The sequence below is a fragment of the Prionailurus viverrinus genome, chromosome A2 (genome assembly GCF_022837055.1).
Source record: "Prionailurus viverrinus isolate Anna chromosome A2, UM_Priviv_1.0, whole genome shotgun sequence".
In the NCBI taxonomy this organism is placed as follows: Eukaryota; Metazoa; Chordata; class Mammalia; order Carnivora; family Felidae; genus Prionailurus; species Prionailurus viverrinus.
In genome coordinates, this window is record NC_062562.1 from 107,369,089 (window position 1) to 107,392,306 (window position 23,218).

The following is a 23,218-nucleotide window of genomic DNA, read 5'->3' on the forward strand; positions in this document are numbered from 1 at the left end:
AACATTAGATTTCAAATGACTTAAGCCACCTGTGCATAAATATGTTTAAAGCATTTTTTTTAAGATTCTAAATATCCAAGAAGCTATTCATTCAATTCACTGAATACCCACATGTGAATTATACCAAGATGTGTAGGACATGATCCATCCTCTATAAACCAACTTAAGTATTATTAAAATTGAGACGTATGTAAAGCATTTATGAGCACATAGAATTCATTAATTCTGACTAAGATAAGCAAAGAACAAATGGCATTCATGAATGAAATGACTCATGAATGAGTATGATATCAAAAATTAGGGTAGGTCGGGGCACCTGGGTGGCTCAGTCGGTTAAGCATCCGACTTCGTATCAGTTCATGATCGCACGGTTCATGAGTTCAAGCCCCACGTCGGGCTCTGTGCTGACTGCTTGGAACCTGGAGCCTCCTTCAGATTCTGTGTCTCCCATTCTCTCTGCCCTTCACCCCCCTCTCCCTTTCAAAAATAAACATCAAAAAAATTTTTTTTTAATTAGGGTAGGTCAATATTCTGCATATATAATTGCCAGTGGAGTACATGACTCATTTAAAGACATAAGATAATCTTCTTAGTCACTATCACAGGAATTTAGGCATAGGCTAAAAGAGGTACAAACACAGACACTGACAATAATCCACTGGAAAATCTAATGGCCATAACTTTGAGCAGAGTACTTTTTGTAGATCAGCATCTAAATACACAATGACTATTCACTCACACTGTCCCCTATACAATTTCAATCCCTTGACATGGGATAAATACAACCTTATTTATCAGTTGCATGCAGTTTAGAATGCCAGTTCCATGAGAGCAGAGGTATTTTTCTTGTTTGTCCACCACTGTACTATCAGTGTCTAGAAAGAACACGGCACATAATACACTCAAAAGATGTTCATTAAGTGAATAAATTTTTAGAGTCTTATAAACCTACTTAACATCCTCAATAGAAATACACAACTATGGACATTTGCATCAGAAAATAATTTAAACTAAAATCTCATAAGTAAAATAAAAATTGTTATGCTATTAAGATTTATTATTTATATTCCAAATCATAACAACCAAAGTAATGGATATGGCTCACATTTGTAAGAATACAATCATTCCAATTTTGCAAACAGAAAAAACAAAAAAAAAAGATTTCCCCATAGTAAGACATAAATAAAGAACCAATCACAATTCAAGCCTCTTCTATGGGATCTAAAATCACCCCTAACACAATTGTAAAGCCAAAAACTAGGAGTTAACTATGAAACAAACTTCTGACAGGTTTAACAATATGACCTGTACAGCAAAATGAACTTCTTTGCTGAAGTTTAGATTTAAATAATAGTCAGAATGCATATAAAACCATTATACAAAGGTTATACAAAGGTACTTTTTCTAACTAAAAGTTTAATCAGGCATCATATAAACTGGATTTCAATCTGGCCATTCCTGATATACTGTCAATAACTGAGTTCTTGAGTTAACATCATCCTCACCTACTGTCAAGAGCAAGAAATGCTTGTTGGGGGTGTAATTCGTTACATTTTTAAAAAGCAACCACCACTGGTTTGTTCCCAGGTTTTGGCACCAAAAAAGAAGGAAGTCAACCACATCAAATCAACCATTTTTACTTACTGCTACACAGTACAAACCATCATTAAAAGAAAATTCAATAACAGAATCAAATACATACTGTGCATCTTAAGTAGATGTTTATGTTATAAAAGAGGGAGAGTAGAAAAAAATGGTAAAAATAAAAACCCATAAAAACACTAAACACACAGTTATGACATAAAGGTCCACATGTACTACTTTAGTTCAAATTATTTCTTCTTTATATCTGACTCCATAAAATTTACATTTCTTATGAAATGGAGACCCAACAATGTACTTATTTTCATGACTGCTTTGATCTTATTTGCAAATACTAATAAGTGTTGTTTTTTGCTCTTTTTTATTCATTACTATACATAAGTATATGTATGTATATTAAAAATACTGGAACAAAGAATATAATATTTTATGTAAGCTTTCCAACAAATACTGTTTAAGCTTTTAGCTTAATAAGCCCAGTAACTGCATAATGATATATTAATTTAATATTAAGTAAAATTTAACCAAAGATGGCACAGATCACTTGCCCTAAAATAATTTGTTACTAATTATAGGCAGAGTAAATGGAAAGGATTTATTGGCATACTTTCTTTGATCATATTACTGAAGTGAATTTCTAGGACAATGTGTTAAACTAAAGGCCAAATTTAAGAGGACATATAAAATAGGAAAGAAAAAGCTAAAAACTTGGAAGTGAAATGTATAATTTCAGTTTTCAGCCATAACAAAGCAACAAACTCCAGTTTTGTGGGGAGTTGAGTGTTACTTTGTCTTTTGGTTTTCACTCTGAACCATCTACCTTAGGAAGAATGAGATGATAAAACCAAAAATTTTGAAAAGAATCTATCAGAACAGACTTGATTAAAACTGATGCAGATTTCTAGCTATAAGTATATAGTCACAGTAATCTCTATTTACACATATTTCTCCATTAATTGTGGCTTTTCTAAAGTCTACCTTTTTATATTCAGCAAGCATTCACCATATTAGATACTAACACTTCTTTTTTCCTTGAATGTGGAAAAAGTGCCATAATCATAATGTGTTCCAGGATGGAGAGATTATTTATTTACTTGTCATTTTAGAGATAAGTAAACAAAGGTTACCTGACTTGTCCAAGGTGTATGATTTAGAGTTTGTTTCTTCTATTGAACTTGATAGATTCTAGGTTATCTAAGGCAAAATTTCTTATAAGATGTAGCTTTTTTTCTACTGGCTTTGGGTTTTCATTTGAAAAATACGTTCTTGGTGAAATAATCTAGCACCAAACTGCTTGTTTTGCTGACAAGGTCGTCACCAGACGCTAAACTGTGATAAGCATAACGCAGATGTGCACAACCAATGGAAGAGTAGATGGTCTGATGAGGAGAATCCCTAGTGGATGCACCTGGAACCGGGTGGGGCCACCACCTGTTGGTTCTCTGATGGGAACCAACCCTTATAAGGGGTTGATCCCTTATAAACTAGAGGGGAAGATCCCTTACAAACTAGGAGTGATTCTACTATGACCAGGATCTACAGCAAGCAATGACTGTCTCAAGGTAAATGTAAGAGAAAAGAAGTAGAAAGTCATCTTTGCAACTGGAAAATACAAATAATTCTAACAAAGACAAAAAAACTAAGGAGCTATTTTAACAATATCATTTTCCTATAGACTTCATTTTTAATTTCCTGATGTATTTAAATAAGAAAATGACAGTGTATTACTTACATAAACATTTCCAGAAACTACATGTATCACATCACGAATTGTATATGTTTATGAATAGTAGAGCCCATCCTAAACTTAATTGCAAAAGACTGATACCGCTGCCGTTGTTGCACAAGTAAGTAAATGACAACTAAGCGAAATGTCTGACCCTGTGTGTGTGGAAAGCCTACATCAGAATCCTCTAACAGCTCATTAGAAATTAGGGGACTCAATTCCACACCTGAAAGTCAAGCTCTCGTAAGATAGGGAACATGAAGCTGCATTTGAACAAGCTTTCCAAACTATGCTTGTTCATTTCCAAGTGTGAATAAGATTACTGGACTTCTGTAGAATTACATATCTGAGTACTTTCAATATATTAATTAAAACACATTTCAAATGCTTATCTTCTCAAATGGGGTGCAAGATAAAATCTAAACCTGATAAATTAAGAAGTTGCAGTGTAAGGATATTATTTAACATGTGGCATAAATGAAAAGGCATTAGAAAGAAAGAAAGAAAGAAGAAAGAAAGAAAGAAAGAAAGAAAGAAAGAGAAAAGAAAAAGGTTGCCTAAGGAAAATGGGGAACGATCTTATTTGTGGTTTTTTTTCCTACTCTATGAACATACTGCTTTGATAAAATATTCAAAAAGACAAAAAGAAAAAGAAAAAAGCCCAATACACCTGAAACAACAAAAACAATACACAAAGGAAACAGAATCTTCAAGTGCTAGCTACAGCTTAGATCTCAAGCAATACTACCTAAGATGAGGAAGGCAGGAGGCTACTTACTCATCCTTGAAATGGATGGTTTGAGTCTGACTATAGTGGCATGTTTAAAAATGCCTCAATTTTTTTTAAAGAAAACAAAACACAGTAACAAACTCATGTTCCCAAATCCCAGAAATGGAATTCCTCTCTGAATATATGCTCACCTTCTGGTAAAGAAACTGTAGGAATGAAAGACAATGTCTTCCTGGCCAGTCATATCCAAAAAGTGAAACAGGCAAGAAAGGTTTCAAAATTAGTAATAAAAACAAACTTAAAAAAAAAAAAGCAAACTTTTATAAAGTACTCACTATATGTGTAGAAAGGAACACAGTGCAAAAAGATAGCTTAGTAGAAAAGCAGAAAAAATAAACAAAAATGACACATGCATGGAACTTCCCTATCCAGGATAAGGACGTGTTAATTTAAAAGAAATTATTCAGTCAGGGTCTGCATACACTTCTCTGGCTTCAGTTTCTTAAAAAGAAGATTTGCGATAGTAATCTGTTAAGGTCCTCCCTCCCCCGGCCCCATGTAACTGCAAAAAGGACCAAAGTACTATGTTTTTTTTTAATTTTTTAATTCGGAAGAAAAAGAAGTATAGCTACGACTTTTATTTATTTGAACAAGGTATCACCCACGTAATAGAGGCTTTAAACAGCTGAGACCCCACACACTGGTTTGTCCTGATTCTTTTCAGTTGGGCCACCAGTGCCATATTACAAATTTCAATTGAAGTATACAAACTTGCAAGCTTTTAATATTTGCTTTGTGATGCACAAACATAGCAGAGTCAAGGTTATTATTATTCCTTTAATGACACTATTCTAACTGAATTCCATTCCACTATTCTTTCTTGAGTGTAAGAGAAAGGAGTACAGTTACAAAGACCTATCCCGCTGGGAATTTTTGCATAACCCTGGTTATACCCCTGGGAATATTCTGGGAAGAGGTAAAATGTAAATGAGAATACCATCTATCATGTGAATCACTTAGAGAAAACAATGAAAAGAACTAATATAACCAAATGGAAGCAAACTAGTTAGAAAACTTATATTACTGCAGTGAAAAAAATGATATGCAGTAGATTTCAAAAGATGAGTGCAACAACTAAAATGTACAGTATGTAGTTTAAAATATAAGATTATTAATGTATAAATTTAAAGCACATAATCTACAAAACTTCAGTTTATATATAGATGTGCATCTAATTTGGAAAGATAAGGCTAATCTACCTTCTAAATATTCTTTAAATTCTCTTTTCCGAAAAAGACAGAATTCTACTTCCTCTGGACTAAAGCATATCTTAAAGTAATTCTGCTTTATTCAGCAGAGTGTCTGAGTTCTGAAAAGATTTGTTTCTAAGTCATAAACAATTTGTGATAGCCAAGTAATCTTTTCTTTCAGCCTCCATTCACTTCCCAGGATGGACTTGTAGGGAGTTGTTTTTGTTTTTGTTTTTGTTTTTGTTTTTTTCATTTGCTTTTGATGTCTACATAGGTGTTCCAAAAGTCAGCACCCTTCAAAACGATCAGCAGCAAACTATAGATCTTTCTATTCTGGATTTCCAATTGACATGTTTTAGAAGTAAAAATAAAGAATGGGAATATTTTTAGGGAAAACCCAAGTATTATGGTTTAATCTCATTTTTCACCATGTTTGAATGCTCTGTTCTCTACTTTTCTACATAGATTTACACATTACAGACAAATGTATGCTCTGTAATCCAGTGTTGAGCAGACTTTAGCTGCTCATTCTCCTAACCTACACTTATCAAAGGGCTAAAGCAATAAAAAGAGAAGCATTTTATGTGGTTGAGGTAGGTAAGGAAATCTGGTTATTTACATTTGAAAAAAGGGCCCCACAGAATTTGTAGATGGGCCACACAGAGGGGGTGGGGTTTCTTTCTATTCCTAGAGATAGGATGCCTCTGCTCCACTAGGCATTCCCAGAGAAGAATCAAACATTTGTATAGGGCATTTAGCAGACAATCTAAACTTTCAGTTCCAATATTTGATAACCTCCTGCCTCCAGAAATCCTTAGCATTTAATTCATATACCCTATTTCTCTTTTTAAATCATTTTCCTTTGTTCTGTTCTCAATGAATGAACATCGAAATTAGCTGTTCACTATCTTCTAAACAATAGTTTTTTATGTCAATGAAAATGTGAAATAAAGCACATCTCCATTTCCTTTTCATTAGACTATTTCAGATTTATTTTCACCTTTGTTTAGAGGTCTCCTTCATAATTAGGTGTTTTATTCACAAGTCCCAGAACCTCACTTGTTAAACTGTAAATATTCACTACTGAGGACAAATAAAACTTTACCATTGTGAAAATGTTTGGCTAAACAATCATGGTTTAGCATGTTTTTCCAAAATGAGATTACATCTATTGTTTTAAGGCGTGATCATGTATTTCTACCTTAAGAAGGGAATTAAGACTTTGAAAAGACTTAGGAGGAAAAAAGTCCTAAGAAGAAGATCACATTTAGGGTAACCACTTTATCTTCTGTGCTGCTGTATTTGCTAAACAGTTATGCTCCTAATCCTGCAACAGTTTAGTCTTATTGAAGAAAGACATGTATCTAAAATGTTACAAGGTGCTGTGGAGTCTCACTCTGCAGGGTATGGACGGCAAGACAAAGTCAGGAAAGACTTCAACACGGTGAAGCCTAAGGGTAGTCTGGAGTAGGAGGTCTGCCACCACCACAGAGCAAAAGCACAAGTTTAAAAAAGCAAAATGAGCCACATGTACAAAGGCAGAGAGACCTAAAACAGCTTCCTCTGTTCCGAGACCTGAAAAATTAGAAGGGCTCAAGCTCAGCAGATAGGGAGGAACCAGGTGCTGGGCTGGCAAAAGTTAAAACTGACACAGCAAGCCGAGGTCCAGATTGTAGAATAATGTTCTGGAAGACTTTGCTCTGAAGGGAGTTTAAGGAGAAAATTAACAAGGTCAGACAGCTATGTATTAATGCCACTGCAGAGAATGCATTGGGAGGAGGGAAAACTGAAGGCAAGAACACCAATCAAAAGGCTTATGCACTAGACCAGTCAAGACAGAATGTGGATGTGAACCCAGAGCATGAAACAGAGATAAGCAGAGACCACAAAATGAAGAGATTTTTGAAAGGCAGAATCAACAACTTGGTAAGGTAAGCAACTGAAAGTGTACAGTAAAGAACTGGGAGGGATTGAAGATAAAGATTTCCCGCTTGGATGGTGATGTCATCAACTGGGAAAGGCAAGGGAAGCAGACGAGAGAGGCTGATCAGGAAAAAATTGTAACAATAATTTCCACACTGGCCTGGCGGAGCAGGAATTGTCTGTGGAACACCACGGGTAACAGTGTTTTACGCCAATGCCAAGCTAAGAGCGGAGGGTTGAGTCCGGATGTGTTGCATTTTTCTGACTTGGCACAAGCATCAAGGATGAGTTGGTGGAGCAGTGAAGATGCCCAGTAGACAGGGGCAGAGGGGACACACACGCTAGAGATAATGATGTGGGAGACATCACTACACAAAACTGGGCTGACCACTACCGCAGCCAAGAGCCACATGTCTATTCATATCTAAGGTCGTAAAAATTAAACAAAAAAATTCCCATCTTCAGTCTCATGAACCACACTTCATGTGCCCAGTGAGCAATGTGTTTAGTGGCTATAATGCCAAATGCTTCAGATACAGATCACTTCCATCATCACAGATAGTTCTACGGGACTTTGCAGGGATGGCACATGTTAAATAAGAGCAAAGGCTTGCAGACAGAACCCTAGGGAAACAGAAGGGCAGGAAGATGAGTGGAGTGAAGAGGAGTTACCAAAGCAGTAAAAAGGGAAAGGAAAAAATCACCCCACTGTGGACCAAGAGAAGAAAGAGTTCAAGGACACAAAAGAGTCAAGAATTTGAAAAACTGAAAAGACAACAAAATAAGAAAAGGAACGAATTTGTATTTTTTGGTAGTGATTTTACCCTTGCATTTGGTTAGTATTGGAAGCATTACCAATTTCTTCAGATGTAAAATGACTCAAGGAGAATACTTCTCCCACTCAGATGACAGGTTTAACTTTTAGAAAACACTCAAATGTCCAGAAAGAGCAATGCTAGAAGTGTGACCATTCCCTTCCCACACTGTAAAGAAGAAAGGCAGGCCTTGCCTAGCCAGCATCCTTAGATGTCATCTTTCTGGGAATTTCTAAGAATCTCTAATTAGTTCTGTATCATTGTTGAATAGGCTTCTTGAAATCGTATTCTAATAACTATATTCAGACATTAAGCAGCACACAAAATTATCTTCTCAGATCAAAAATTAAGCTGAGAGAAGACCAGTTACCAGGGGCTGGGGGGAGTGGGGAGTTAGTTTTTAGTAAGCACAGAGTTTCAGTATGAGATGATGAGAAAGTTCTGGAGGTGGCCAGTGTCGATGTTTGCATAACAACGTGAGTGACACTGAACTGCCCACTTATAAAATGGCTAAAATGGTAAATTTTCTGTTACGTATATTTTACCACAATTAAGCAAAGAAAACTGTAATAGAGCTCAACTAAAACACAGGAGAGGATATGGATATAACCTCTCACAACTCTTGACACCTGGGAAATTGAAAACACCAAACATAAAAGGGGAAAACATGGCTTACAGACATCTGTTTCTCAAAGTCACAGAGGTATCTGTAGGAGATGTGTGATATTAGGTGTGAGAATATGGGTTTGCTAAATTGTAAGGTGGAAAGCATTTCTGGTAGCTATTGATACTGCCCCCTGTGAAACTGTCAGTGGTCTGGAAAAAAATGAAACAAGTTAGAGCTTTAAGTGGTACTAATGAATGAAAACGTATTAGGTCAGTTTTATAATCAAGATGGCATTTATACCCCTTTCTTTACTATTTACACCTCAGGTCAACAGCTGTAGTTAGTTGGTAGAATGGCAAAGCCTAAAATAGAGAAGGAACCCCCGAGGCAGCCATGTTTGTACAAGCATAATGCTCACTCGGGGATTCCTGGGAGGTGAGCATCCTGTGAATCACAACTCACGCATTCTCTGACAGGCCCTAGAGCAAGGCTCAGGGAAAGAAATACTGGAAGGGATCTTAAGAGAAGCCAAGGGCTCCGTCCATGCGTCTTACTGTAACTAGGAAGCAGAAAACGAAGGTAAAAACTAAATCAAAACAAGTGCAAGTTCATGAATGTAAAATAATACGAGCGAATGCATTTGTATAAGTTATTCAATAAATAATCTCACATGGATGTTAACTACTGACTTTCTCCCATCAGCATTTAGTCTTTTTCTCGTGAACATAACAAAAAAAATTGTAAGTAAACACTTGCAGGTTCATGGATCGTACCCTATTTCTTCTCCGAGGATATTAACCAAATACAGAGAATAGGACCATCTTTTAATCAAAACAGTTTTCCTTGGCTACTCTTTGGAGCTCTACTCAGATCATATAGGGACCCTGCTGATGTCACAACTTGACAAATATAATCATCTCATGACTGTAAGCTAGAAAGGTACCAACATAATGCAAGAACAGACATTGGAAGTAGAAACCAACCAGAGAGAAAGAAGGAAAGAAGGAAACAAGAAAGACAGAAAAATTCAAGAGATGAGTCATACTATACTTACAACTTTCAGTCTGATAGTCTGGCACAAACTGCTCATCATTGTCAGGTACCTGAGCTGAAGAAAAAAAGAAATTAAAAAAAAATTAAGAGAGAAACTGCCAAGGCATAAGGAATGTCAAGTAAGATCTTTCAAGTAAGATCTTTTTCAGCTCCGATCAAACCTGTGATTATTTGCCAATGAGCTCCTATTTCAACCGGTATTGACGGCCATACTTGGGAGGGAAAATAGAAGCAACCATTGATGTCAACTAGAAAACATTTTATGTCAGAAATGTAATTGGGGCAGTTGTGGTCCCTCTGACTATCACCTGCCAGATGGAAATAAGAGAGACATACAAAATAGAAGAAGCTACAGGATTTCTATTAGCTGCAGTGCTTCTTTGCAAGAATGAAGTAAGAAGTATTTCAATTCACTCAGCCAGTGCTTCAGCAGCCCATCTAAATTAACTACACAATTTCTTTCAAACGACGTGCAGCTACACACATCCCTCTGCTTTTTCAGAAATGCCTGCTTCTGGTATGTTCGGCCTATTGCAAATTAGACTGCCATAATTAAAAATGTTTGACCTAAATTTGGCCAAAATAGGCTACAGACTTTTTTTTTTTTAATGAAAGCATTGTCTTTGATTTTGGTCATATATAAGACAATATTGTATTTTAGTGATTGTGTCATAATACAGTATAAATAATAAAAATAAAGTCAATCTTTTCATACCAAGTATTTTCCTGGCAACTATACAACACTAATGAAAAGAATATCAGTAGTTCATCAACCCTCACGTCAAATACCTTCCCTATTTTTAGTAAAGGAAAAAAATACTGAATAGCAAGGACTTAATGCATTCAGCAGCCATCAAAACACAAGGACAGTTTTTCGCTTCTAAAATATTTTCATCACGGTTGATTCAGACATCAAAATAACCTATTCCAAACTAACAAGATATTGCTAAAACAAGTTTTCGGGTACACACACAGATATACATACTCACATACACACAAACTACATAAAACAGAAGTTAGTTACTTTTAATTTGGTAAAAATAGGAGTTGTTCTATTTAACTTTAGCTATGATGTGATTACTGGTATTACTTTACTAGTATTATCTAATACTGAAACGTTTTATCCAGTCAAGTCATATTAAAATAAATGTCAATTAATTTTTTTTAAAAAGAGCCTACTCTGAATGGGGAAAGTTTATGAACAGAATCACTCTTTGCTGAAAAAGTTTTGGATTGGTAGTTGAATGATTTAAGAAAAATTCCCTATAAAAAGGAATTCTGTATTAAAATTTTTGTATAAAAAAGAAATACAACATAAATAGGATTAAGCATTCTTTTGTGTTGGCTTATTTAATCACATTTTTTAAATGGGAAATATCCGGCTGAATAAAATTTATATCATGTTTTCAAAAGGAGAACCAATGAAAATCTTGCCAAGTATTAAAATATATACAATGTGACATTACATTCTTTCCTAACGTTCTCTGTGAACCAGTAGATCAGCTTATTAAAGACAAATTCCATCCTCTGTCACCAAAAATGTTAAGAACTTTTTTCCAAGCTATTAACTGATCAACCTATAATAAAAGAAGAGATTTCTTTTGTCCCCTTCATATTCCACTAATGTCTGCTACCATGGATAACGAAGGTCATGCGAACTTCAAATCATAGTTTTATGACTTCCTATCAGTGTAAACTACATGCATTATTTAACCTATTTGAACTGTATTTTATTCCTCGGTGTAAAAGTGTTAATACAGGTTTTCTGTGACAACTACATGGAATTCTAAATGTGACTTATTTTTTCCAAACTTTCACCTCTCACCCACTTCTTTCAATTCACACACACACAACTCCCGTCATTACAATGCACGTTACACATCTTCAGCTCTCGGGAATTATATTGGAAAGGGATTAAAAAAAAATGCTACAATTTGTACATTAGTATTCTCTAACTATAAACATTTTTTCACATTACAGTAAGCTTCATTTTTCTCACAGAGTTGTACAAGTAGAGTTTTCACACCAAAAAAAAAAAATGTTTTCAATATCTACTTAATAAATAACAGCACGTAGACAGAACCAAATCCTACACATTTTTCCATCAAATCCACATGTTTTGGTTTGCCTTCGAAATTAACAGCTAAATAGACATAACTATTGAGATGCAAAATTATCAGCCACAGCAATTACTATGCTTTTTAAAAGCCAACATTTACAAGAATCTAATAAAAATGTAATATCCCTTTACAGGAATAGTTAAAAATAGCTGGTGAGTAACAAAAATATATTTGTAACTGAATATGCTGGTATGAGTGTCCTAAAGGCCAGACATTATTTTTTCCTTACTATCATAAGGCAAAATTGCAACTCTGGGATACGTATCACTGCAAGAGAGATATAAAAATCACTGATGATTTTTTTGATACGTGGTATGTGCTGGAATATGTTGGGGAGCAAAAAAAGCAAAATTTTAGAACAAGCTGGAAGTTATACTTCCAGATACATAGAAAATAGGTGCGTAACAATTTGTAAAAAGAATAAGAATACGAATTGCTGTAGAGCTGCTATTTCTGTTCTAACTCTTTAACATACTGAATAAATACTTCACACTTATGCCTGAACATATTACAGAATTTTAACAAAAAACATATGACTCACATTTTCACAGAAGCTAATCTTAAGGAACTGAATAGACCAAATGAAGCAGGCATGCTACTTAAATAGACAAAGGCTTAAGTATACTTCTAATTTCAAGTTAGAGTAAAAGGAAAGCAGTTAACGAAAAACACACGTTGGATCTGGGCAAGGAAAATATGACAAAGTATTGCCACACTCGTATCATGCGTTTCCTTTTTTCCTCAATTCACGGGAATTCTGTGAAGTAGCAAACTACAGCTGCCTGAAAATGTGTGGCAAGCCATACCAACTCCAAAGTCGAAAATTAACAATAGAGGCCAACCTTTAAAAAATACTATTTTCACTGCTATCTATTATCAACTATGCTTGCAATAATCACCTTAGGGGAATGAAAATGTTTCCCCACACTATGTAATTAAAGAGGAAGGGGAAGAGTAAGAAAGGACAAGGGGGAAAAGTATATACCAAAAGACCAATAAAAGGCTTTCAAGAAGATTAAGCATGTGGATTTTATTGGTAATAGCTGGAGTGGCTCTATCAGTTCATTGCACATTAATAGACAAGTTGCCATCAAGTCTCAGGACTTCAGCTTTAAAAGGGTAGTATCTGCACTCTCAGCTATTTGCTTTACCTAGATTATTATCCAAAGTTGTTCTCTCTCTCTCTCTCTCTCTCTCTCTCTCTCTCTCTCTCTCTCTCTTTACTGCATAGCAATACAGACTACGAAAAACAAACTCAAAAATATTAATCATGATTCAGATGTCACAGCATCACAAACCCTCGTTTTTAGTTTCAACATACTTTCTTAACTAACACTTCGGGCACGGTGGCAGTTTGTAAATAGAGTTCCTTTATTTTTATGCTTATGCTGAGCTTTCAGATGAAATAATAATTACTTAAGAAAAGGTGAGAGTTTAAATATTTTCCAAGGTTGGCTGCAGGCAACCTGTTTCTTACAAACTAGGTGTCCGTGAAGTTTTCTTGTAAAGCTATGAAAAAAAAAAAGTGGGAAAATTAAAAATGGAACAAATGGCAAGTATAAAAGGGGTTAATATTTAATTAAAACCAGTTCTATCCACTGTAACAATGACCTGGAGCCAAACAAGGCGGAAGATGTATGAGTCATTCTTTCTGCCTGTGAATGAGACAGCTGATCTCCTCAGCAATTCCTCCAGACAAGCAGGCAGAACTGGAGTTCTGCCTCCATTCACAAAAACACAGTCCAGCATGAGCCATGTGGCCCAACCGCAATCTTTTCATGTCACACCCTTCCAGAGAGCTAAAGCAAGTCAACTTGAACTTGCAATAAACACACCGATTTTATCACTCTATCTCAAATACAGCTCGGGTTCATTAAGGTATACATTTAAATAAATGACAAGTTTACAAAATTAAATCTATCTATCTAGACATCTATAGACAGATAGATGATCAATGGATAGATTGACTGATTTATTGTGTCCTGCTTTATAGGGTAACTTGTCACAAAAACCTAAATGTCTAAAACTAGGAAGGAAGAAGAAAAGAAAGGAAGGAAGGAAGGAAGGAAGGAAGGAAGGAAGGAACTAAGAGAATGGAGAGAAGGATGGAGGAAGCAAGGATAGAAAAAATTCTTTGAAGAAATGCCTTGTTTTTCTTGCCTATTATTCAGATTTTCTTTATCCTGAGATTAGACTAGATTATTGCTGAACTTTGTAGCCTTTCACTTTGAACCAAAGAATTAGAAATGAGTTGCTCTGAATAAACTTAAATTTTATTTTAAATAAAAGTAAAACAACAAGAAAATCAACCTTTGCACAGTGGCATTCTGTGTAATCCTAAAATGAAGCTTCGGGCCACGGAACAAAATAATCATGAAGCCACTAAGCCTGGTTTTATACCACATCCGCTTTTAAAATTAAAATGATTGTACCAATGTATAAGCATTAATTAATACGGCAGTATAAACATATTTAAAGAGACAAAAAAAGAGAGAGAGAAAGCTTTTCTGCATGACAGAGACATCTTTAATACTTGATGCTCTAAAAAAAAAAGAAAACAGTACGTTTTAGTTGTCTTAAGCCTCAAATAAGCTTCAATTCCTAACATTAACCTACAGTGACTTGAAAACTTAAGTGTGGCTTAAGAGCTGTTGTTTCTATTTTCTCTAATACTACGGAGGTCTGACATTATTATTATCATTTTAATTACAAGCTTGTACACAGGTCAAAGGGAATAAAGTTATATTATTAAATCCAAAACATGACACATTTCTTGTAACTGAACCAGAAAAGCAGTATTTCATTAACACTCCTTAGGACCTTCCGGAAAAACTGTATCTAAGCTATACCAGATCCAAGATCTATTTAAACAAAGTTTGGTGGGTTTTTTTGTTTTTTCGGTTTTTTTTTTTTGGCTTTTTGTTTTGGTGAGGGGGGTGGTTTGCAAGTAGACTCTAGATAAAAAGGCATTTATAGAATTCCAATAAATATTTAGAAATATAATACATTTACTTTACCTGCTATCTTTTAATCAAGTCCAAATGAGAAGTCTTGCTCTCATATTTTAGAGTATTTCCTGATACAACAACAAGAGGGGTCACGCCCCTCCCCCCTACACATGAAATGATTCTTGCTCAAAACTAAGAAATAGGATGGACTTCGGTAATTTGATGCTTTATTCTCATTTCCTGTTTTACGTAAACCACACAACATAACGTAGTTTTTAAAATCTTTAGTTTTTACCGGATCACATTTAAAAGAAAAAACAATACATTAATGGACACATATCCAATTTATGTTCCATTTTAACAAGAAACAGTTATAATTTTTGAAAAATTAAAATGAGTACATTAGGACCAGGGTGCATTGTGGGTGGCATTATGTAAGGCGAGTAACAACAGCACCTATTATTTAAAGGGACTTCATTAGAAATTATTTTGAATGTAAATTTACTATCAGCCACTGAAGTAAAGGCAGACATCTCTACTGTTAACTCAACTTTTATTTGAAGGTCACACAACACAAAAGGGAAAAAAAAAAAAAAAGAAGCCCTATCTGCCGGAAGCAATAACTTTTGGTGTAGAAAGGCTGTTCTTGAAGAGAAAACTTAGATTTAAGTGTGGTGGCAGCAGGAAACTTAACTATAACACCACTGAGAAACATTCTACCCTGTGGCAGCAAATCACTGTTGACTTTTGTCCTTAATATTACTGATGAAATGGAACCTCAAGAACATCTAGATCCACACCAAAAACAATGTTCAAAATGTGCTATGTATTCACATTAGATACACAGGAAATATACGGTTTCTCTTTAAGTTATGTTAGTAGGTAAGCTCTAATAAGCAACTTTGGAAGAATGCAATCCTTTTTAAACTCAACTTTATATCCTTCTAGTTATCTTCCTAACACACAAAAGGGTCCATTTTAACTACCAATTTCTAGGACACCATTCACTACAGCATCACTTAAAACAGGATGTTAAGAGTAAGACATTACCATGATGTTGATAGGATTGATATATGAACTCATTATTTCATGAGATCAAATAATTGAAATTGCCTTTCTGTCAGTAGCAATCTAATTCAAAAGAAAAAGAATCAATAAAAAATTGTACATAGTAAAATTATAAAGCGGCTTTGGCAAAATTTTAAAAAGACACATATTATTTTTTTAAGTGCTACTGTGGTCACTGAAAATGTTATCTTTTCAATTTTCTTCAGAATGAGATGTGAATACATTAAATTGTGGTATATATGTTAACAGCATTTAAATTTCAGGGTTAATACTTAAAAAGTGATACTAATACAAAGTTACATTCTTCACAAACATATTTTTGATCCTGCTTAAAAATGTAAAATACACTTCCATTCTTCCCCCTAAATTAGAGGATATTAGCAAATTGAGAATACTGGCTCCAACCTTCACCCTCAAATAGCCCCGCCTTATCTACCCCAATTTGTCCTTAGAGGTAAAACACATTTCATAATTCATAATATTTTACCTATGACTAATCCCTATGTTGCACTTTGAATCTAATTTATAAAAATTCTTACAGGAAAAAACAAATTAAACACTCTAGGATATATCATTTCCCAAGTATTTAGGGGCTTTGATAACTTTTTAAAAACATAACTTTCATTGGATACAACTTGACTCATATCTAATATGATTTTTAGACCTGTTCAACTTCCCAGTGGGACTCTAACTCTTGAGAGAAACTGGTTAATCGTCCATGATCTTTTTTTTTTTTTAAAAGGGTCAAGAAGCCTTAAAATTCCATGGTCACTTTCTTGGCTACCAATCATTATAAAAAGAAATATAGAAACAGTTCATAGTCTGCCAATCTGGTAATGTTTTAATTTGTGGACGTCCAGAAGGACATAAATAGGCAAACCTAGCTACAAATAATCTACTGTAATTTTAAGATCTGTTCTGAGTTCAACACGTGGGATAAGTCAAGTTAAAACCCTAAAGCAAATAATATTATTATATAGAGTTGCTAAAAATACAAATAAATGTGCAGTCTATTAACAAATAGTAAAAAAGAACTCTCCATTATTAAGATTTAAAAAATCATATTAACAGCATTACGTTTATATCATGATAGAATAAATTAACGTAAACTCTTTTGAAAACTGTTTACATTATTCTAAAATGCAGCCTTATCCATAGTTTATAAACAGTCACCCACCTGGGTATTCGATAAAACACCCTGAGGATTAATTCCTGAACTTATTTAAGCTTATGAATTACCTTCTATGTAAAAGTCCATGTTCCTCCAAATACATCAGTCATTTTCCAGGTTTGTTTTACATAAAGCTAAATCTTTCAGATCTGATGTATAGGTACGTTAATAATCACGGGTAAGAATATATGAAGTGCAGAGTTTTAAAACAGATTAACTTGGATAAGTTATTGAAATCACTTACCCGAGCGACAAAAAAACAAAACAAAAGTAAGAGACTGTAGTAAAACTGATTATAAAATGGCAAGAGTCTGTCACAGAATCCACATTTTAAAATTCCAGAAACAGAGTTGCTATGCACATTCAAAATCTGCCAGCAAGAGCACTGCCTTGGAATCAATGAGACTTAAACATCTAAGAACCAAAAATCTTCAAGAACAATTAAAATAGACATTTCCAGTTATTTTAGATAAGCAAACAAATGCCCTCCTAAACATAATGTCCTCACAACCTTCAACTTTGCAAAACTAACAGATCAAAGTTAACACAAGGACCTCTGTGCAAATTTTTCTGAAAAAAAAGTTAAGTTTTAAGGTATAGTATATGTCGCAATACTAAGTAATCTATTGCAATAAGTTTCATTTACAGAGACAAGCAAAATGACCTTTAAATGTAACTAAAGCTTTCATCAATACTCACCTTTTATGAACATGCAAATTAAATCACCCTTTCAAAGGGCTACCAGGAAAGCTATTAACTTAAAAGATTTATAAAGATTGCAAAAGCTTTTTAGAGAACAAGAATATCAGCAAAACAAAGAAACTTATTTTACATGCTAACAGCAACTTGATGAACTGCAAGCAAGACCCCCGATAAAACCCTGCAGTCAGCCTCAAAGTAGCAAGAGCAACACTTGGGTTCCATTTAAAGAGACCTTCTCTCTCGTCTTTTAACAATCTTAGAAATCTGTTCCGGAAACTGCATATCCATATAACAGACAGACAGAAATACAAATTAGACTCGGGGCTTAAAAATGTATAATTTTCTTTTTGTGTTTCCCATAAAACACATCATAGGATAAAATTAATATTCCACATTTATCATGACAAATCCAAAAGAAAAATTTCAAATTATGGACACTAACAAAAGTCCCTCCATACTAGGCATTTCCCAAGTTGTATTAAACTGTACTGAAGCAGTATCTCATTGTTCCTGTAAAATAAAGTTGTACCCAATAAAAGATAAAATAGATTGCAGCACAAAATTTTACTAAAAAGTAATTAAAAACAAAAGTACTGCCTTTAGATGTCACCTTGCCATATTAAATAAATCCTAACGAAAGTGACATAAAAGCAAAACCCATCTCAGCAACTATCACCTAATAGTAACAAATAGAAAACATTATTTTGAATCCTTAAATCCCCCAAAGATTTCTTTTAAAGCCATAGATTTCCTAAGTATTGCATACACACCTAACGTTCTGTGCTGTGAACAAGGTGGAAAGAAGACACTTGCACTTAAATCTTGAAGCATCCCGTCCTGATGAACCCAGAGAAACTAATTTCTGCCATCAGAAAAGTCCTCCACCAGAACACCAAATAATGATATGCGCTGCTCTAAAAGAAACAGCAAGCCGGGTTCTGGCTCTAGGAGGTCTCTCGAGGTACAATAATATAAACCTGATCAATTGCAATTAAAATCTGAACAGAGGCTTAGAACTTGAAGTCTTGGTGCTTTAGTTCTTGCCAAAAGCAGATGTGATTGGGAGCTGGAAGCAATTTCTCCTGGTAATTTGTGATGACACTGGGTAGTGCAGCCCCAGATTCCCCAAAGACAAACTCATCAGAGACTCTAATGTATGCATGACACATGAGGTGGCTCTTTTAGAGCTCAATTAATTGGGTTGAACATTAAGACAGCAAGTTCAGGACTTTTTTTTTTTTTTTACCCCTTCTAGAGTTGCTTTTCCCCTCTTTTTAAAGCAATTTTTTGCCTTACCTTCTGCAAGCCATGTTTCCTGTAATTGACTTAGATCTTGAAAGAGTTCTAAAAAACAAGTCAGAGACATAAACAAAAGATTTGAAAACCTTTAGGTTCCATTAAATGGAACTGTTTGTCATGAAGTTGGTATTAAATCTCAATTTAATTTAGGGAGGGGAGTCAATATAAAAAGAAAATAGGATTCATGACTTAAATAGCTCAATAATCCTGCCATTGTAATTGCTAGTAAGCAACACTTCTTTAAAAAACTCTTTTGGTGAAATACATAATAAAGGCAGGAGTTTCCCCCTTTTAACCAATAATTTAATATAATAAGATCCGGGAGACCAAATACACATATACTAGGAGTCACAAAAAGGCTGAGGTGAAGGTGTGTCTATCCACGTAAACCTTTCTTAAACAGAGTCAACTCTCACAGGGGAAAGATTAGAAAGACTGCAAATCATTTTCTTTTTATCTTCTGGACCTTATATAAAAGATTAACAGAACATGGTATAATTTCTAAAGCACTGTATGTTTTGAGGTTCAATGCCTCAAAACTGAAAGAGACAACTTTTGAATACAATGTTGTAGAGGAAAATTTCTACATTAATAGGTGTTACAAAGTCAAAGTGAGGTAATTCCCTGGCACCTGTTTATTACCAAGTCCAAAACTGTGTATTCTGTCATAGTAGGAGGGAGAGGGGTGTCCAATATGGATGAAGATTTGAGTTAAGTTTCAGAATTCAATACACCTAATCAAAATGGCAAAAAGAACTTTGATAATTAAATCTAAGTAGATTAAGTTCATTATGAATGTTACCGTATGTCTGGAATAATTTATAATATATTGAACTCCTAGCCAACAGTGCATTTAAAAAAAAATCATAATTTTTCAAATAGTTACTATAATTATTAATTAGGCCTTAATTACGATTCAGTGAACACTTGACAGCCTATAAACAAGATATTAGGACCTCACCATGTAGTCATTGAAATCATCCACGAAAAGTTTTATAATAGTATATGGTTTCAGTGTAAGGGGAATGGGAAATCAAGCAATCATTTATATTGTTTTACTTCTGATAAAGTAAAAAGGAGAAATTAAGTAGTATACGTGGCTGCTTATGTCCCACTGTGTTGGATATTTTAAAACTGTTACCTTAATGTATGGGATTAGTTATATGCCATATGGACCAGAATATTTAAACACAAAAGTGATTAAAAGAAGGATGTCACTGTTAACTTTTTATTTCCTTCTTTCATTAGTCTGTGACAGGGCCATAAAATATCCTCCAATGCAAACTGTCACATTATGGTAATTGCTACAAGTAAAAGTCTCAATTAAATGCAGGAATTTGAAAGAATATTATTTTTAAGCTAAGATTTAAGGGTTCCTCTTCTTTATGAGGGTAGGGAGTATAGGTAAAGAGCAGGGATTCAGCCCAAAATCAAACCTCACCTTCAGAATCATGAGCCAGATCTCTGTTAATGAATTTTCTTTTCCTGACATTTGTTGGTTTCTCGTTACAATTTCTCCCACGCTGATTCTACAAAGGGAAAGAAAAAATCCTTTAAAAAAAATGTAAACCTCAGATGTCATATACACAAAAACACATGCATATATAAGTCTACTGGATCTTCTCTCTGCATAGAAAAATAAAAGTCCATAGTATCCAATCTAATCTTCATTTTCTGCGCTCATTTGACAGTGAAAGCTGAGAATTCAACAACCAGGGAGAGTTGTTACCAGCCAAGCGGAACACACTACTACTTATCAGTCCTGTATTCATGGCATCTTGGCATCAAAACATTAAGCAATCACACTTAAAGTCGTTTTCAGCTAGATTAAAGCTAGACTATAATACAGTGAGTTTTATTCTCTCTGATACCCCCCAAAACAAAAAGCATAAATACAGTGGTGAAATGAAAAATATGAGGAAAAAATGAGACAAGAAAAAAAGAAAGAAAAACACCCCATGTAAACAAAAAGTGTCAGCATTAGTCTCAACTTCATTCTTTTCAATGTGGCAGACAAACCCAGCCAAAAACTTTGAGTGCAGCTGCTGCTGCCCTCCGTCTCCTCTTCCACTCATCTTGGGCACTTTAATCAGAAAAAAAAAGGGGGGGGGTCTTAAAAACAAAACTATGCCTTATCCAAGTCACTGAAAGGTAAGCTCATTTTGAAGACTGGGCTTCTAGAAGCAGAGTCGCCCTACAGTGGCAACAAAGCAGATAAAGTATCTGCAATCCCAACCCCCTTACCCCCTCCCTTCTCATTCTCTCTCTCCTCCCCCCCCTCCCCTCCGTTGGAGTCAAGTTTATAAACAGCAACTTTCGAACTGATCACTCACATTGGTGACCATGTAAGGCACTTGCTGGTCATAAAATCCATCCATTCTGCTGCTCTTCGCAAAGCTCAGCTCAGTGTTTTATATTTTGAGCATTTAGCTGGAGATTTCCTCGGGATGTGGACTTCTATCAACCTAGAGGGGAACAAGATGGCTTTTAGGCTAAAAAAAAAAAAATCATGAATGAAGCTCTTGAATTTGCATAGCTAATTACCCTCAGACAGTCCCATTCACAAAAAATAACCCTCCCTACACAGCCTCCTTCACCTGGATCCAAAGAGAGCCAAGAGAGTTCACAATTTACATATTTTCGGCAGTAGCAAAAATCCGAACAAGAGGCGATGTATTTATTTACACTCTCGATGTTTCCCTGCGCGGTCGGTGTACCCCGGGCAGCTCTGATTCGCAAACGTGTGCAAAACTAGCAATGGCGATCAACGAGACTTGCTTTGCACCTAACGGGACTAGAGAGACGGAGACACCTCTTTCATAAGGATAGTTTTTGCAACCCACAACCATGCAATTATCTGGAGAGACATAAAAAGTTGTTGGAAAGACCCACCTGAAGGCCACGCTAGGCGAACGGCTGCAAAAAATTCCCTCCAAATTTAATAAAAACATTAATTATCGCCCAGCACTTCCCCCTTGGAAGCCGAAAGCGCCTCTGACAGAGCTCAATTCGGTGGTTTTTCCTCTACTTCTCCTCCAGGGGCCTCCAATCCAAACTGATGGATCGCTGCCTCCCATTGGCTCCGCGTCTCTTTCACAAGATCAGATTTCGAGCTGTCAATCAGGCGGCTTGCTGCCCCTTCTCGTGGATCTCTCGCGCCCCTCTTCCTACAGGGATGTTCCGCGGGCTGGCGCTGGGTCCACAGTCAGCAAACGCCTAAGAGGAAATCAGCTGCCTTCCTAAGCCGCTGCTTATTGTTAAGGCGTCCGGGACACTGAAGCCATGTGTCGCTAGTTCTCCTTACTGGTGTGTTAGGTCCACTACTGGGCTGATTTCCTAAAGCACTTTTGTTCGGTTCGGATACATACCCTGAAGGGCGATCCACCAAGCCTGTGCCTCCTTACTCCTCCGAATCGCCTCCCTCAAGCTCTCCAGCCCCCTGTACTTTTAACCTGATAACGAGCCCACCTCGCTCTATAGCCTCGTTCGCACTAAGCTTTTGGCCCAAATTCTTCCCCTGTTTTTCAACATCCAGCACCACCATAATGGTTTATCAAAAATATTTCATTTTATCAGCCATCCCTCAAGTAAAACAAGATATTATCATTCATGGGACAGTAAAATAAAGAATCCATGAGTAAAATCACCTGGGAGCTGAGGAATTGCTTGTCAGGAGGGGGTGCATTGGGAGGAAGAATTAGCAGGACCACAGAGCAACCTACGTGAAGAAAACTATAAAAAACAAATGTGTCCCACGTGTGTACTGGGACAAGGTGCTTCCAGTCCACTATGGAGGAGGGGAGGAGCGGGGAGGGAATGGGGTGGCTCGGATATCCTAGGGACTCGAACGTTTCCTGAGCTTTTGTTATGTATACAAGGAGGCGGAGGGTGTCACTTACTGTACTTGACGCTTTCACTTCCTCTCCAGCTTTTAAACAGCCCCAGCCGGGAGTGGGGGCGAGCGGGGTTGGGGCTCGGGTTTCAAGGACAATGCTCGGGACATTAAAAAGTGAGGGTTGCGACTCTGAAACCACTATCCCTGACGCGCCTAGGAGGCTTGGGGCTGTAAAAAGTCGTTAGAAAGCAGCCTCGGCCCAACAGTGGATGGGAGGCCGTGGGGATCTGACCAGGGACTTGGTGCACTGTGTTGAAATTCACTTGTGATACTGATGGCGACCAGACCAAAGGACGTTTCCGGCAGCTG

General features: G+C 35.9%; 1 protein-coding gene across 4 annotated transcripts in view; it reads right to left on the reverse strand.

Moving 5' to 3' along the window:
• ETV1 (ETS variant transcription factor 1) overlaps window positions 1–22,733 on the reverse strand; it is a 91,496-nt gene extending 68,763 nt beyond the window's left edge. The window contains exons 1-6 of one of the 4 annotated variants that reach the window (XM_047849919.1): window positions 21,907–22,483; window positions 21,612–21,808; window positions 21,348–21,479; window positions 20,456–20,543; window positions 19,012–19,059; window positions 9,708–9,761 (exon numbers count right to left, since the gene is read on the reverse strand). In XM_047849919.1, coding sequence (XP_047705875.1) covers window positions 9,708–9,761; window positions 19,012–19,059; window positions 20,456–20,543; window positions 21,348–21,392 — 235 coding nt within the window. In that variant the 5' untranslated portion in view covers window positions 21,393–21,479; window positions 21,612–21,808; window positions 21,907–22,483. Of the gene's footprint in view, window positions 1–9,707; window positions 9,762–19,011; window positions 19,060–20,455; window positions 20,544–21,347; window positions 21,480–21,611; window positions 21,809–21,906; window positions 22,485–22,661 lie in introns of those variants that run through there. The other 3 variants (XM_047849921.1, XM_047849922.1, XM_047849920.1) reach the window with 3 other exon arrangements.
• Window positions 22,734–23,218: the final 485 nt, after the last annotated feature.